This window comes from Passer montanus, unplaced genomic scaffold (assembly GCF_014805655.1).
Source record: "Passer montanus isolate IOZ18808 unplaced genomic scaffold, ASM1480565v1 scaffold41, whole genome shotgun sequence".
NCBI lineage: Eukaryota > Metazoa > Chordata > Aves > Passeriformes > Passeridae > Passer > Passer montanus.
In genome coordinates, this window is record NW_024368930.1 from 961,741 (window position 1) to 978,326 (window position 16,586).

Consider the following 16,586-nt stretch of genomic DNA (forward strand, 5'->3'; position numbering starts at 1 on the left):
CAGGGCACAGCTCCCAGCTCTGCTGCCAGCCCGAGCCTCGGCACCGCGGCTGGACACAAAATTCAGCTCCCCTGAGTTTATTGTGAAGGGTTCATCCTTCAGCACATCCTGACCCTGTTACAGCTCAGGGCTCTGGCTGGCAGCTCCAAGGGGAAGCACAGATTTCTGACCCTGCTGCCGCTCTCTGAGGCTGTCCACGGGCTCCTCAGGCCAGGGCTGAGAGCAAAGCTGAGAGCAGACTCCTCGTGCTGACCCCTGAGCTGCTGCTCCCGGGGCTGCAGAGGGGCCGTGAAGCGCAGACAAAGCCCAGCCCAGGCAGCTCCTGCTACCACAGCCTCCTTACACACCTCGGGTTAATCCTTCCAGCGTTACTGGGCTCTTTTCTTCCCCTTTCTGACTTCCTCAAAAGTGTGGTTAGCCTCAAATCTGGAGAGGAACCCATGAACAGCCTCAATCCAGATTTGAAGAGTAACCAGAAAGTTTATGCCAAGCCTTTAAATAACCACCCTCCATCCTTCTTGACATCCTGGTGAGAGAATGGTTGTGTACAAGACCTTTAATTCAATCACTGCATAAAATGGCATTTCCTGGAACTTTCTGGCAAATTAAACACTCCTAAAGAGTTCATATTTCAGTTCTTACTCTTCACTGACTACACCCAGGAGTTCAGAACACTGAAATCTCATTTTTAACTACAGAGTTTGCTAATATCAAGATTGCCTTACCAGGTACTGAGACAAATGTGATGCACACTGATAAAAGGATACCAAATTGTTTGTGTCACTGCTGAACAGATAAAGGCTGCTGCACTTGCTCACTGCACTGAGGAAGTTTTTCTCACCCCAGCAGAGTCCCCTCAGTGAATCCCCTGCCCAGGGGCCACGCTGCAGGCCTGGCCTGGCCAAACCGAGCCCAGCTTTGAACAGACTCAGTTCCAGCTTTTCTGTTCCATTTCCTCTGCCTTCCAGGCTGGCCCAGGCTGTGCTCCTCCCCTGGCAAGGGGCAGCATTCCAAGCACTGCCCTCCTGGCCCCCAGGCCCAGCTCAGGGCAGGATCCTCCAGGCAAAACCAAATCTCACAGACCTCCTTTGGCCAGGATGCACAACAAGCAAACCAGTACAAAGCTATTTATAACAGCACTGAACAGGAACAACACATTTCAGCCCAAGTCACTCTGCAGATTCTCAACAACCTTGAAGGAGATAAGCATTCAGTAAGTACTAAACAGAGAGGCCCCAGCAGGGCCGGGGAGCACTTGGAAAAACAGAGGCACAAAAGGAGGAATGGATATAGAGAGGTGGGATTTACCAACCAGGAATGGAGCACTTGCATGTAATAAAGCAAATATTTACATTAAGCACAATACAGCAATTTATTTAGATGCTTAAATGAAGAATACAAAGGGAAATAAAGATCACAAAATTATACATACTACAACAGTGTGTCATATATTAGATGGTATAAATGAATACAACACCTTGTTGGTGTTAACTAAAGATAAAACTAAATATCCAAACCCAGCACTTTGTCTCAGTGTGCTGCTTCAACACAATACACTTTTATACAGATCTAAAAGGTGTCAAAATTAGTAGCTGCAAACTTGTTTCTTGCATGTGATTTTTCTTTTTTAGCTTAAAAGATTTCAGAAAATGGCTCTGAAATATGTTTGTCATCAGTTGTCATGTCAAGGATATTCAGAACAAGAAAATTCTATAATACAACAGAGCCCAGATATATTTTTATGTTGCTGGCCTCTGGTTGGAGATTGTACAAGGTTATGTGCAAAAACTAAGTCTGTCAAAATTCATACTAGAGCAGTCTCAAGCTTTGCTAGGGAAACTAGATACAGCATTTATTACACAGCAGGGCAACACTAAAAAAGAGAAACAGATCTATGATGGGTACACAAGAACAGTTCCATAAGCTTCACTTGAATAGGTCTAAAAGACTGTACAAATATACATTTCAACTATTCAGAATGATACATGGAAACTCCATTCCCCAGAGTCTGCTATACAGGGCACCGGGTCGCTGGCACGGCGCTGCCGGAGAGGGGCTCTTGGAAAGACACAACTCAACATGGACAGGGTGAAAGGAGGGCTGGAAATGCAGATAAAATAATCCTCTGCTTTTCTCTGTGTGCATTCTGGAGCCACCAGCGTAACCATTTTCACATTAAGTTACTGTGCTCATCCCAGCAGGAAGTGCCAGCCCCTCGGCCAGCAGGTCTGTACACGACCCCGGGCAGGAGCAGCTGCCAGGGCAGCCGTGCCCGGGCAGTGCCAGGCAGGGCAGTGCCAGGCAGGGCAGTGCCAGGCAGGGCAGAGCTGCTCACGCCTGCTGGCTGCTGAGCTCCACCCCGGGCAGGCTGCCGTGCATGGGCTCGGCCCCCACGGCCCCGAAGCCCTCGCCGTCCTCGCTGTCCATTGTGCTGCTCTGCCACTCCATCTGCTCGCTGGCCAGGCTCTCCTCCAGCTCGGAGGCGTTCTTCCATTGCGACTGGTCCTTGGACCAAAACCCTTCTACTTTTCCATAGGAACGATTCTTCCACTTTGACTGCTCTTCATCGCTTTCAGATGCGCCCCCCTTGGCCTCCACAGTGGGCTTACTGCTCCCAGCATCTTCGCTTTGGGAAGATTCATCTGTCCACACTTCTGGTTTTACCTCCAAGGCGTTATCTTCAAAATCTGAAACCTGCTGGGAGCCAGGCCCGCTCTCAGACTGGGAAGCTCCATCCTTCCATTCCACTGCATCGTCCTGGTCATCCTGATCCCCTTCACTATCTGAAACGTCACCTACCAGTTTGGTTGGCTCTTCAGCAGCAATCATCTCTTCGTATTTAGAGCTTTCCTCTTGTTTTTGCTCAGCCTTCTCTGGAGACTGTAACGTGTTTTCCTCCACGATTTCCTTGGCTAAGCTGTCCTGGGGGTTCTGCACTGTGCTGTCAGACGGGGGTTTCCCACCCACGTCAGAGACGTGCTGGCCAAAGGGACTGCGGCTCTCGCTGTATTCCTCCTCTAGGTTTTCGTAGCTGTCTGAAGAACTGTCATTGTCTTTTTCTAAGTTGATTTTTTTATCAACAGTCTTACTGACATTGACTCTGGAATTCTTCTCATCGTGGTTTTCAAACAGCCATTCAGCATCAAAATCCATCTCGTGTTTGACTTTGTTCAGCTCTTTCATGTTGAAGCCCAGCAGCACCCCAGGTTTGTATTTTTCACAATCCCTAACACATTTCTTCCTTTTGTTGCTGAAGTGAGACGCGATGTCAGATTTCCAGAGCCACAAACTGGCCGCCAGCTTTTCGATCTCTCTCCGAGTGGGGTAGGGCTGCTTATTGAAATACTTTGTAAGAAATGTTTTCCTGGCTTCGTATGAATCATCTTCGTGACCCTTGGGGTCCAGTGCTAGAACTACAGGTTCTTCAGGTTTCTCCTCAAAGGCAGAGGGGGAGTCATCGTCGTCCATCTTCCTCTTCTTCATCAGGGGGAACTCCATGTGCTCGTAGGCGCGTTTCAGCGGCGCGGCCGCCGGGGACTGGCCCAGGCGGGACGAGGTCCCTTTGTCCTGCCCGTTCTGGGTCTTGCCCACGCCCCTGCAGTGCACCAGGTGCAGGGTGATGGTGGAGGCCGTCATGTTGCTCGTGTACACGCCCAGGCAGTGGATGCACTTGTAGGTCAGCTTCTTCTCCACGGGGTGAACCGTCTGAATCACCTGGTGCCTCTCCCGCAGGTGATGTGCCAGCGCGTCAGAGATGGGGCCTTTTAGGATTGAAAAGCACAGAGGACACAGAGTTTTCCCCACATCTTTTTTGTAGGGCACTGCTGCTTGTGGAGAACTTTTGACGGGTACGTCGGATTTCTCCTGGATTTTGGGCTGCGGTTTTGGCGGGACAGGGGGGGTGTTCTGAGCGTGGTAAGCGACGGACTCGGCAGGAGCGTCCCGCAGGTTGTAGGTGGTGACGAGGAGGTGTATGTTCGTGTGGCTGCCCTGCTGCAATGTCAAATCAAAGGTCAGGGTGGAGTCCGTCTTAGGCCCCATCTCCTCGTCCACGTGCACCATGCGCATGTGGGCAGCCATCTTCTCCACGTCGTTGAAGGTGGAGCGGCAGTAGGGGCAGGACAGCCCGTGGATCAGCATGTGGTTGAGCAGCGTGTCCGTGGGCAGGTAGCGGTTACAGTAGAGACATTTGCTCGTGAAGTTGTGGATTTTCATGATGTAGTTGGCCACCGCAGGCACCTTCTCGGCCTTGTGCTCCTTCTCAAAGTGGACACTGTACACGTTTTCGGGGAACAGCTCGTTGCAGATTGTACAGATTTTCCACTTCTGCGTGGATGAGGTGTTGACAGCAGAAGGACCTGTAGCAGCCACGGGGGATTTGGAGCCAGACTGACCCAGAGCTCTGGATGCTGCCTGGGACTGTGACAGCGACGTCTGTTTGAGCTGTGCTGACGACAGCGAGGAGGAGTTGGCAGACAGCGAGTACCTGGCTGAGGCCTGGGACCTCTGCTCCCCGCCCAGAGTGTAAGGCCTTCCATTGCCACTCGCTGAGAACTGTTTCATGCTTTGTGATTGTTGGGAAAGAGAAACAGGCGCATTGCCACTGAGGCTGAGCCTCCCCCCTGGCTGACCAACGTAACTGGGGGGTACCGATTTAACCCCGTAATTGTTCTGCTGTAGGTGAACATTTGACATCATATTGACTCCTGCAGAATTTAACGTGGGCTTTGGTATAGTGAGTCTGTTCATCATCTGCTGGGACGAGAGCGAGCGGACACTGCCAGCAGAGAGGGCGCCCATCCTCTGAGGGAGTCCCATAGGCTTTTTATCCTGGGGTTTGGGAGCTATGAGCATCAAAGGTTTGGACCTGGGAACCACTACGTTGGTGTGACCTATCATTGCCGTGACCTGGTATCCGATCCGCTCGTGGTCTTCGATCACGTGCTGGACTAAAGCTTCGTAGGATTTCGGCATGAAAAGGCATCGTTTGCAGTGGATCCCCCCCTCCTCTCGGGCACTGGAGCTCAACGCAACTGCACCATTGAGGGACTTTTCGCCTCCCTTGGCTACGTAAGGAGCAGCAACGTGCTGAAAATGTTCCCTGTAAATGTGCTTTCGAACGATTTCGTAGAGCGGGTCACGGTAAGTGCACTTCTTACAGTAATAAACAGCTTGTTCCACACTGTCAGCCTGCTTGGGTTTAAGGCTCTCGTGTTTGTTTTTATCTTTGAAAGTGCTGATGCCTCCACTCGGTGTATTGGCGTTGGGAGCATGGAATATTTTAATGTGCGTTTCCAAAGTCTTTTTGTCGGCGTTGAAGGTACAGTAGGGGCAGTTGAGCAGGATCCTGTTCTCAAAGTCTTCGCTGTGAACGTTCCGGAAGTGGCTTTTGTAGGCTGAAAAGAACTTCGAGGAGAAGGGACACGCACTGCAGCAAAAGGGCTTTGTCCGGTAGTCCTTGAACAGAGAACAGAGCACACACTAAATATTCAACTGCACTTCTCAGCAAAGTAACACCCATGGTCTCTCTACACAACACTCAGGAGCCCCCTGCAACTGTCTCAAACCTTCAGTTCACTTCTCTCCCATTTCTGGCCTGCAGATCAGCCCCTCAAAAGCTGATCACATGAACACTCACACGATGTGGTGAGTGCCCAGGGGTCCCTCAAGGGTTTAACCATGACCTTGGCAGGTGAGGCTGAGTCAGAAGTGTCTTTCCCTATTGGTCACAAAAAGGCTCCTCCCTGCAGCTGAGCTGCAAGAAAAGGTCCCTGTGAGCTCAAGCAGGACTGTCTGAGGCTGGGGTGACTCTGTCCTGCAGCCCACACCACTGGCTTGAACCAACAGCATCCTTTCCTCCCTCCAGTGCTGGCCCAACTCAAAATTCCTTTATTTCTGGCTCAGAAGCATCACCACAGCAGGACTTCCAGTGTCACTGAGCTGCTGTGCAGAACCAGAAATGCCCAAAGCAGACGTGGGACACAGTCTGTGGGACCCAGAGCTGCACTGATGGTGACCTGCACCAAGCAGCAGTGTCCAGTGAAACAGCTTTGGAAGGGATGGAAATCAGGAATAAAACACTGAAGGAAAGGTAAAAGACTCCTTGCCAATTGTATAAAGTTGTTGATCCTTTGGCCAGAGGGCTGGTGAAATTGTGCTAGGCTTGGGTTCAGGTGGGAATGGGCTCCTAAGGTGCAGCACTGGCCACCCAGGCTCCTGAGACACACAGCAGGAACAGCTTAACAAAAGTAAGGAAAAAAGCACATAGCTTTTGCTGTCCCTTGAGCTGCCAACACCTGAAAATCAGCGAGGAAACTGCAGGAAAAGCTCTTGGCATGTCTGGGAACTGCCCTTCAGCATGACCCATCTCCAGCTCAGTGTCAAACTCTTACCAACCTGGTTTTTTGTGAGCGATGGGTCCCACAGTCCCACATCCTCCCATGTAGTGTTTTTCAAATAAAAGTCATTAGGTTCAAACTGCTTAAAATCCTGCAGAAGGGAAGATGGGAGGAGAGGACAGAGTCAGAAGCAAGGCCCAAGGGCTCCCTCAAGCAATCCCTGAGCACCCTCTGCACCCTCCCAGGTGCTGCTGGCCCAGGCAGAGAGCATCACTCAGGGCACTGGGGGAAAAGTGTTCCCAAACTGATGTGTGGGTTTGGGGTATTTTGGCTGCTTTTTCTGGGGGTGGTGGTGTGGTGTTTATTTTGTTTGATTGGTTTTGTTTGGCTTTTAAATAATTTCACACAGGAAGCTTTTAAAGTTGGACATGTGTGATGTCCAAGACTCCTTATTAAAAAAATTATTTTATGAAGCATTTCTTTGGGATTTCACCTTTGGCATGAGGTCAGCAGCACAAAAGGACTCAAAAATAACAATTCCACTGAATGAACAGTGCAAGTAACACTGTCCCAGTTCAGAATTCTCCCCTTAAACATGAGACTTGCTCTGCAAATTCTGCAAGCAGGAAGGACTGGCATTTTTTTCTTACACATCTCATTTAAATGCTCTTTTAAAGAGACACTGAAAGACCAGGCAAGGTCTCAGTGATGGAGTTTGTCCAGAAGAGCAGCACAGAGGTGATTCTGTAACTTCAGCACCTGCTGCAGCACAAACACCTCCTGAAAACCTCAGACCCATTTCTGCCCCAACATCCCACACCAGTCCTGGTTGTTGCAGCATGCCTGGATTTCAGTAGCCACTGATGTTTCTACAAGTGTTTACAGGTAGATCATATCTCAAGTTTCTAATTAACTCCTGCTTTGTGTGGAACTTAAACAGGTCTAAAAAAAATCACAACATACACAAATAGCTCCCTGTCCCCCCAGCTCTGCACATTTCAGCTCTAACCCTTGGAGGTGCCATACTTACTTCTATATGTTCTTTACAGTATTCCAAACCAATGTCACTAAGTATTTTTTTCACAGTTTTCCGGGCCTTCCTTAAACTGCCGAGGTTGTTGACAGGAAGTTGGAACATAGTTTCTATTGGAAAAGAAGAGTAAGAGAAAATGTTTAAGTCAAATGTGTTTTGTCTGATAATGCTGCACTTTTCATTATCAGTCACTGTCTGCCTCATTCCCCCCCAGAGCTGCCCCATTCCCTGGATGCAATTATACTCCTCTTGTACATGATTAAAAAGAATGAAATATAGCATCAGTTTTACCTTCTCTTATGAGCACACAAGGTTGACCCTTCCCTTCCTAATGTTCTCATTTATTCCTATTATGAAAACTGAGAAAACCTGAACTTTTTGGTGACCTGACAACCAGAATTACCAACTACCCTGTTGAACAAAGCATGAGGTGTGAACAAGTGTGCAAAACAGACATTGTATAAGCAAGGAGCAACCCCAGCCTGCTCTGTCCCATCATGACTCAGCTCAATCTTGTCTTACTAAAACAATCAGCAGTGTAAGAAGTCTAGTTCATTAAAGCAGATTTTTAATCAATTTTCAACTAAAAGATTCTATTTGCTGCTATTTCTGTGCATGCTTATAAAACACAACTGCTCTTACTCTGGTTCCCCTCTCCCCCTCATCATCCTCTGCTGTTTCACAAGGTCCATCCTCTCCGAGCTCCTTCCCCCTCTCCTTTCTTTGCTGGTTCTTGGCCTTCTGGGTCCTTACCTCGCTCATTTTCCCACTTCTCCTCTTCCCTGTGCCAATTCATAGCGTCCACATTCTTTCGTCGTTCTCGCTCATCCTGTCTCCACCGCTTCTTGATATCCTTGTCCTTAACTTGCTCATTTTCTCTCCTCTTCTCATCATCCCTGTGCCATTTTATTGTTTCTGTATTTTTCTGCGGCTCCACGCTTCTTTTGAGATAGTCTTGTCGCCTCCTCCTCTTTTTTAACATATCCCTTTCCCTGGCACGAGCCTGCTTTTCTTTCTGGGAAAGAAAAGCTTTACGGGGCATCATGAGCTGCTGCTGTACCTGCAATAACATCGTATCCATGGATAAAGCACTCTGTACATCCCCAGTCAGGCACACCAGCTCACCCGGAGCCCCACACTTCACTCAGGCAATGCCTGCTCCTCCTCTTCCCTCCTGAGCCTGGGCTCTCTCCCAGCTGGGTCAGGCCAGGCCGGGCCAGCTCCAGGGGCCACCTCAGCAGCACAGGGCTGTGACCCCGGGAGCCCTGGCTGGGCAGTGGCAGTGGCATTTCTGTCCCCTCCCTGCAGCTGCTCCTCCCCAGAGCCTCTGGCAGCCCCTTGGCTTTGCTGCTCCTGCTGAGGACAGGCTGTGGTGGACAGAGGTGTGAAGGGAGCCTGGGGACCTTCACACCAGTCCCCTCTCTTCCTGGAGAGATACATCTAATCCCACTCCAAGGTGCTCGTTTTCCTTTCCAGACCTCCATCTCCACGGAATTCGGGTGAAAATGGCTCTCTTGGCTGGGAGGAGGGAGGGGGGATTAGGAGACAAGCCACAATCTGAAAAATTGTGTAAGCTTTGTTTCCTGGGGAAACCTGGCCAAAACATTTAACTGCAGTTAATGAAATAAGTCCTGACTCATCTACCCAGACTTCCTCCAAGTGTGTTATGTCTTGCTATTCACAGGAACAAAAGGAAAAAAACGAGACTATTTACTTGGAGTTTCTGCTGACAGCATTCCTGAGGGGTGGGGCTTCTTGGGGTTGGTGTTTGGAGGCTTGGGGCTTTTGTTTCTAAAGGGGTGCCAATGGAGACTACATTTAACAAACTTTTTTACTTTTGGTCATTTCTCTGTAGTCACCCAACACATTCACATTTTCAAATGTAAAAGTGTTAGTAGCTGCAATTTTGAAATCATGGAAGAATTTATACCATTATTGATAACCTTTAAATATTTTTCTGTACACACTGAGCAATGTTTCAGAAATGGCAAACTGCAGTTGTAGGCCAGGTTTGAGTTGTTTGGTTGGGTTTTTGTTAAGTTTTGAAGAAAGATTTGCAGAGGTCTAATCAAAATGAAAACTGCAGAAAGGACAAAATTACTAGATTACAATACTTAAGCAAAGCCTAAAACAAAATGAAACAAATGTACTTTTAAAATTTAGCTACCTTATGGAAAGCACTTGTTCCCAGCATGCAATACTCCATCTTTTTCCTACAGAAAAAGCAATGTTTCAAACCCTTATTCTAAAAGCTGTTCCTTTCCCCTACAATACACCCCACCCCACACACTTTAACCCTCTACTCTGCTCTATTGCCTTTGTTAGGTGTGTATCATGATCCCATGGCTTTCATTCCAATAACTCAACCCCAAATTTCTTAATATCCATAATAATGCTAAAAGGGAAGGGCTGCAGCAGAGTCAAAAACCATAATCAAAAAAAATTCATGCAGTGTGGTAACACATTAGTACATAAAATTCAGATTATGCTAAAAATTATTTCATTAAAGGGTAGCTCTCTACCAGACAGCCTGGGTTTGGGTATTAAATATTTCTCAGTAACAGTTGGCATTAAAATCAAAAAGCAACGGGAACCCAGGATCAGCATCCTCAGTGCAACCCAGACACTGCAAATCTGTAGCACAGCTTCAGTTCTGTGGGCTGGCTGCCAGGACATTACTGCTGTTTACTAGAGCAAACTTAACTCATTAACTTTGTAAATGTACATTATCATTACAATTTTATCAGTACCCCGGTTCAATTTCAATAACAAGAACACCAAACACACCATGCAAATGATTTTCCCTCCCCCACCAAAGCAAGTACCAACATTTCAATCTGTCATTGTTATATTTTCTTTCCTTTGTTTCTGTTTAGTTTGCTGTTGGGGGCTCTCCCCCCTTGGTTTTATCTTTTGACAGGATTCTCCCCTCCCTTTATACAGCTCACTTTGATCAGTTTATAGACAAATGATAGAAAAGACCTAAACAAAGAGCATTTCAGCTGAATTTCCAAAATTAAACATTTCACTTGAGATTCAAATAAGTAATGTCACAGTCCAAGGAATGACTTAAAGGGACATCCAACTTAAATTGTAGATCTCTAAACTTCCCTATGCCAAGTCAGAGTGTTTCCCCCAGTTTGTTTAGCATTCCAGAATCTCTCTTGCAGTCTAAACCAGCTTTCACTTTCACCTCTGATGGTTTTAAACCAACAGAAGAGAGAGAATCTGAAACCAGGAAACCAATTAATCTGCAGTGAAGCTGCCAGAGTGATTGAACCCAAACCCCCCAAGCTCTCAATTTTTCTAGAGTCCAAGTTAGTGTTCCTTTACGTTCAAAATGTCCAAACTTCAGAAGTGAACAGTCAAACTATCCTTTCAATTACTTTTTGCCCATAGTTTGCCAAATGAAAATCTTTACTCCTCCCCATGTCTGCAGTACTTTATGAGGCATTTACCTCCAAAATGAATGGTGCTTGGGCGTCTCAGACTCATTGGACAAGCTTCAAGCACAGCCTCCAGAGCCAGCTCTCCTTGCAGAAGGGCCCCTCAGGGCTGTCACAGCCCCTGGGGGAGCCCACAGCCCGGGCACACAGGACGGCTCATATCCTGCTGGACACAAGAGAGAGCAGAGACAAGAGATAAGAGTGTGATAAGGGCAGTGTCACACTGATGGTGCCTGGGCTGCAGCAAGTCCGAGCAGGTTTGTGCTCCAGCAAGAACTGCTGGGGGACTCTGCAGCGCTCAGCTTTCAGCTCACAAACCCAGCAGTGCAGAGGCTGGAATGCCCCTCCTCACACTGCATCCCCCTGTGCAGTGCCCTGGCTCACCCCCACGAGCAGCACAGCCCAGCTGCCCCTGGGGGACACTGCCACCATCCTGGGACACCTCCGGGAGGTTCAGTACAAACAGGTCCCACCTTACATGACAATAAGACCTCAAACAGGTGATGTGGCATTCAGCCACAGCCCTGGGGACACACATTCCTCTGGCAAGCACTCAGATTAAACCTGGCAGAGGATGGGGAAATGGCATGTAAATGATCACACTTTGTTGGAAGACTGATCCCTCTTCAGCTACATCAGCCACGGACAGAAAGTCAGTCTTGCACATACTGGAAACACAACAGGTAAATATCAATCTGAAACTACCAAATCTAACGTTTATAAAAGCAAAACTTGTTGAGTCATTAATAATTACTCTGCCAGGGAATAAGGCAATATATATTGTTAGATTTTAATCTCTTGATTACTCAGACATAACAGCCTGAAGTACAGAAGTGCTTTTCTTTGGCAAGTACACTGCCAAGACAAGACACTACAACATTTTAAGAAATGAAAAAAGACAACATTCTTAAAATACTCCACATGGCAGCACACCTGAATATTGGAATATTGCATGTGCTTTATTTAACAAGAGCATCACCCATACCCTCAGCCACACAAGATGGGTTATTTTGTTCCACACTGGACCATTTTCTGGCCAGAAGGCAGACTTTGTGTCCCTGTGTGTCTAGCAAGCCCAAATGAACTCGGGAGTCCTCCTGCAGCAAACACACTTCTGGGTGAGGACCCATTAGGCTCGAGAGCAGATCAGTGGCAATTACTGCATCAGCCTGATGATGCTGAGCCCAGGGAAGCACTTCATCCCATGCTGGGTCTCCCAAACACCGAGGATCATTTCCCTGTGCTGCTGACAAGGATCCCCAAGCATCTGGCATGCTTCTTTTGTCATGTCATCCATATTCCTTTGGTTTTAGCCAGTGTTTCAAGCTGAAGAAGTGACTGGTTTATACCTAACAGCCCAAGACAGAATCACACATCAGAGCTGGCAGCAGCTCTGGGTTCCGGGGCAAGATGAAACAAGACTCGGTTTCTTGATACTGTGTGTTTTATTTCCCTACTCCAGCTGCTTTTGAAACAAGGTAACTTTTAACAATTTGCCCAGCAAACTGCCTTTCAGAGCATGCTCTAAAAGCCAGCCATGAAACAGATTTGCAGAGAAGGCTCGTAGTGCAACACAGAGTGAAATCTCCTAAAATACAGGGAAAATATGCAAGAAAATGAACCTGTGGTTCCCACAGCAACAGAAAAGCTGCCTCTCTGTGTATGCAGGTTAAATGATGCTCTGTGGTGTGATGGTGTAGAATATTCTATATTCACATCAGGACAGTGATGGCCTGTCCCTGGGACCTGACAATTCCAGGACAGCTGAGCAAGGAACAGTGATAGATGGGAGCCACAAGGGTTATCTCAGGGAAGAGTGAGCAGGTGGAACAGAAATATCAGGAAAAAAAAAAGCATCAGAAATAAAGAATAGAAGTATGATAGAAGAGAGAATTTGGGAGATCAGAAACTACTGAGAGCTCCCTTGAAAGTAAGAGTTGCAATTAACTCTGCTCCTCGTACAGAGAGAGTGATGGAAGAGTCTCTTCCAACACTCCTCTCACTGGCTGACACTGAGCATTTTCACTTTCTTCCCTGGGACTCTTCCCTTTCCTCCTTATTTAAGCATTTCTGGCCTAGTTTTGGGAGGGCTGTGCACCCACACTCCTGTGAAGGTAATGAGATTTGCAGTTCAGCAGCACATCTGAAAGGCCAGACAAGGAGGGCTCCTCTGCAATCCGCCGTAATCCCGAGGGAGCCTGTTTTGTAACAGCGACATTTGCAGCAGGGAGCAGCTCCTCAGCCTGGCCCCTGGGCACCTGCAGCAGCAAGCTGCTGCCCACAGCAGGCTGGGCATGCTGCTGCCCACAGCTCAGCTCAGCAGGGGTTTGGGGTGCAGAGCCAGCACCTGCTCTGGGTGAGCCCAGCCTCCTGCTCGGGTCTGTACCCACACGAAAGAGGAACCAACACAAACCCCAAATGACACCCTGTGAGAACCACAGCTTTAAAGCTGGGGTTATGGAGCTGATGGAAATCCCCAGCTGCAAGCTGCTACCTGGACAAAGCACTGTAAGACCTGAGCACGCTGTGCACAGGACACACTCCAGCTCTCCCTCACAGGCAGTCTGCTAACAGCCCCTTTGTCAAAAAGCCAAGGATTTAAAAATATTAAAAACCACTTCAGAGATTACATCAGCAACTTCCAAAACCAGTTTCAAGTTGTGTGTCAAAACAAAAGGACCACTTCACACCACTTTTCAGGGCATCCTATACAAACATGGCCTCAGGAGAGGAGTCCAGCCAAAATCTGGTTCTGAAGAAAACCCCACCTCATCCTTGGGAGGAAATTCTGAGACTAAAAACGTTTAACATCCTGTTTCAGTGGTTATAGGCAATTTTCAGCGAAGGTTTATGAAACTCTGGTTTACACCTTTTTGTTTGGGCTTGCTGCCTAGCCTCAGCTTGACTCTTGCATTAAGAACTCCCAACTTCCCATCCAAGGAAGAACTATGGAAGGCAGCTGTACTGAAGGGAATCAGTAAGGCTGATATGCCTCAGTCTCCATTCATTCTTTATTTAAAGGCTGAAAATCCACCTTCTGCAGTCCTGCAGACAGGGATCTCCTAAGTCATTCACACACTTCTCATTCTTGCTCAATTTCTGGAATTTTCCACTGGAGCCCGAAGCTCCATCTGGTGGGTGTGGACACTCACTGCAAAACGGAGCAGGAATTAACTGTTTCCTCATCAACTTCGGTTCAGCAGCACTCCTGGGCACCGTGGCATCTCTATGGCCCAATGTGAAATACAAAATGGTCACATTTTGATTGCTCAGGGGACCACAACTCCTTGTTTGTGTTCTGGTGAACAATCTGCTTCCCTAGGCTCTGCTGGGAGCTCCTGGTAGATTTTCTGATTTTGAGATGTAGGCTGAGGTGTGTTAAAGAATGCTGGTAGCTGTAGTTGAATGTTTTCTGAGGGATCTTTTCAACACACATGATAAAGGCCACATCCACCCTGGCAACCTCTGTTGCATTCTGAAAAGCACTTTGAAATTGTGTTCATTCTCTAGGGCACAAGAAATCCTGAATTAGAGACACTCATAGCTCCAGAATTAGGCTTGCACACCTCCTGCCATCTTAGAGAATATCTTTTGTGACTGTTCAGACCTTCACAGATAAATGTTTATATGCACACAACATGGGCAGTTAAATCAATATTCAATACACATCCTCAGTGTGAGAGCCAGGCTTGTTCAGGGCTATTTCTAAAAGATTTTGGTGTGAAATGCAATAAAGCCTGCACATCTTGCAGAAATTTGAAATCCAGACTGGAGATCATTGAAGCACAAAGGATATTATTTGCTTACACCATGATATCCACACCTCAGTGATCAGGAAAAATGGCTGCATGAATATGCTCTACAATTCCAAAATAATCCTCACCTAGATTGTAGCTAAGCAAGAACAATCCCAGAATAAAAATAATTTTGGAAATAGAAGCATGATTAATGAATGAGCAGTTACCATTTAAATTAAATGAAGAATCATCTTTAATTTTTCAATCCAAAGCTCACAAAAACGTTTGTGTAATTAAACAAAGCAGCACAGTAGTTGCTGTAAAATGTGCAAGAACAAAGCAAATAATCAATACACACGTAATTTATGATTGGATTACACTGACTGGGAAACTGCAGCCAGATCAGACTGCAAGTGAAAATGGTCCCCTGCCCTCTGTGTCATGTTTCCTGACATCAGCACAGTGTCCACAGCCAGAGCAGAGCCTGATGCAGCCAGAGTAGTGGTTTGGGGCAGAGCAGCTCCTTCCCTCACCCAAACAGCGGTGCTGGGCCCTGGCCAAGCCCCGGGGCTGCAGGAAGCAGCTCCAGCCCTGCCCTGGCAGCTCCCACACACACAGACACAGATACACACAGATACACACACACAGATAACATACACAGGCACAGATACACACACAGGCACAGACACACACAGATACACACAGATAACATACACAGGCACATACACACACACACAGATAACACACACAGGCACAGACACACACAGATACACACAGATAACACACACACAGATACACACACAGGCACAGACACACACACACAGGCACACACAGAGGCACTCAGGTATTCACACCCAGAGCACAGAGCAGCCCTGCTGTGCCCTCAGCACACAAACCAGCACAGCAATACTTTCCCCAGCTCATCCAAAGGCCCGGCAATCCACGCTGTCTCAGACAGCAGATCCAGCAGATACTGGAGGGATCTCGCCAACTGGCTGCATCTGAGTTTTCCAAGGGTAAAAATAGGCACTGAAGGAGGCTGGTGCTGCTTGTTTTCCCTTGCCTTACACTTCGCACACGCGAGGCACCAACGCTGCCATTACAACAGGGAAGGGCTGTAAACAAGAGCTTCAGATCAGGCTTACACTGCACATTTCTTACCTCTCCCTTTCTGCCTAAGCACAGCTCCCAAGGGCTCCAGTCCCTGCCTACATTCCAGGTTAGGCCACCTCAGCCACTGCTGGCTTCCATCTGCCTCAGGAGCCTTCGACAGGCAAAGGGCTTCATAGCAACAGCAATGGGGAAACACAGCAAAAAAGAAGATCACAAACTTGAGTTTGACCGTTTAGGTGAGAAAAGCACTTGCCCACTTAGACTTCCAGAGCCATTTTGTCCCCTTGCTGTTGCTGCTACAAAGCTGCATCACCAACAGCTTCCTTGGCCCAGCTGCAGCACGAGCACAAGCTGAGAGGTGCAGAGTCCCGTCAGAAATCAATGCACAGAGAACAGGGTGAAAGACAGCATTGGCTGAGACCAGGGAGAGGAGCTGGGGCAGGGAAGAACCAGCCAAAAGTGAAGGCAGGCCTGAGAGCAGGCCCCTTCCTCCACCTGCAGGACTGGAGGAGTGGGAGGGCTCCCTCAGGGAACAGCTGCTCACACAGTTGCTTTATTTTTGTTTCTCATAAATTGTTTTAGATACTACTTGAGAAGTAGATATTAAATGAAAGATTTTTGCCAAGTAATCTGCATACATCTGCAGGTGTGATGTGTCCACAAGGTCAACTACACAGGCCTTGGACTCAACAGCCACTGTTAGTTTTCATCTAAATAAATCTTTAATGCCACCTTAAAAAAAGAAAACAGTAAGGATATAAATGGCGGTAACTGAAAGTGACTCACTGCAGAAAAAATGGTATTTACTCCATTCTTACTCCAAACCACCAACCCTCATTCACATTCAAGAGCACTACAGAGAAATCAGAGACACTAAATCCAAGCTCCTGTTTGCCTCCTGACACCAGAGCTGCAGAGA

The 16,586-nt window shown here is 47.6% G+C and overlaps 1 protein-coding gene across 2 annotated transcripts; it reads right to left on the minus strand.

Moving 5' to 3' along the window:
• Positions 1-1,347: 1,347 nt before the first annotated feature.
• On the minus strand, positions 1,348-11,225 carry LOC120507002 (activity dependent neuroprotector homeobox). Of its 2 annotated transcripts, none has more exons than XM_039719164.1 (5): positions 10,830-11,225; positions 8,125-8,431; positions 7,369-7,481; positions 6,397-6,489; positions 1,348-5,457 (listed from the first exon to the last, which is right to left on the minus strand). In XM_039719164.1, the coding sequence occupies exons 2-5, from the start codon at positions 8,414-8,416 to the stop codon at positions 2,332-2,334; spliced, it is 3,624 nt and encodes a 1,207-aa protein (XP_039575098.1). In that variant the 5' UTR covers positions 8,417-8,431; positions 10,830-11,225; the 3' UTR covers positions 1,348-2,331. The 2 variants fall into 2 exon arrangements, with proteins under 2 accessions (XP_039575098.1, XP_039575097.1); XM_039719163.1 differs by lacking the exon at positions 10,830-11,225 and adding an exon at positions 9,539-9,584.
• Between the last annotated feature and the right edge of the window lie 5,361 nt (positions 11,226-16,586).

Excerpts from the sequence above, each read along its gene's own strand:
- LOC120507002 (XM_039719163.1), bottom strand. The coding sequence starts at position 9,577 with ATGGAGTATTGCATGCTGGGAACAAGTGCTTTCCATAAG. Across the intron at positions 7,482-8,124 it reads GAAGTGGGAAAATGAGCGAG|AAACTATGTTCCAACTTCCT; the intron begins GTAAGGACCCAG and ends CTTTTCCAATAG. Across the intron at positions 5,458-6,396 it reads CATCGCTCACAAAAAACCAG|GACTACCGGACAAAGCCCTT; the intron begins GTTGGTAAGAGT and ends TCTCTGTTCAAG.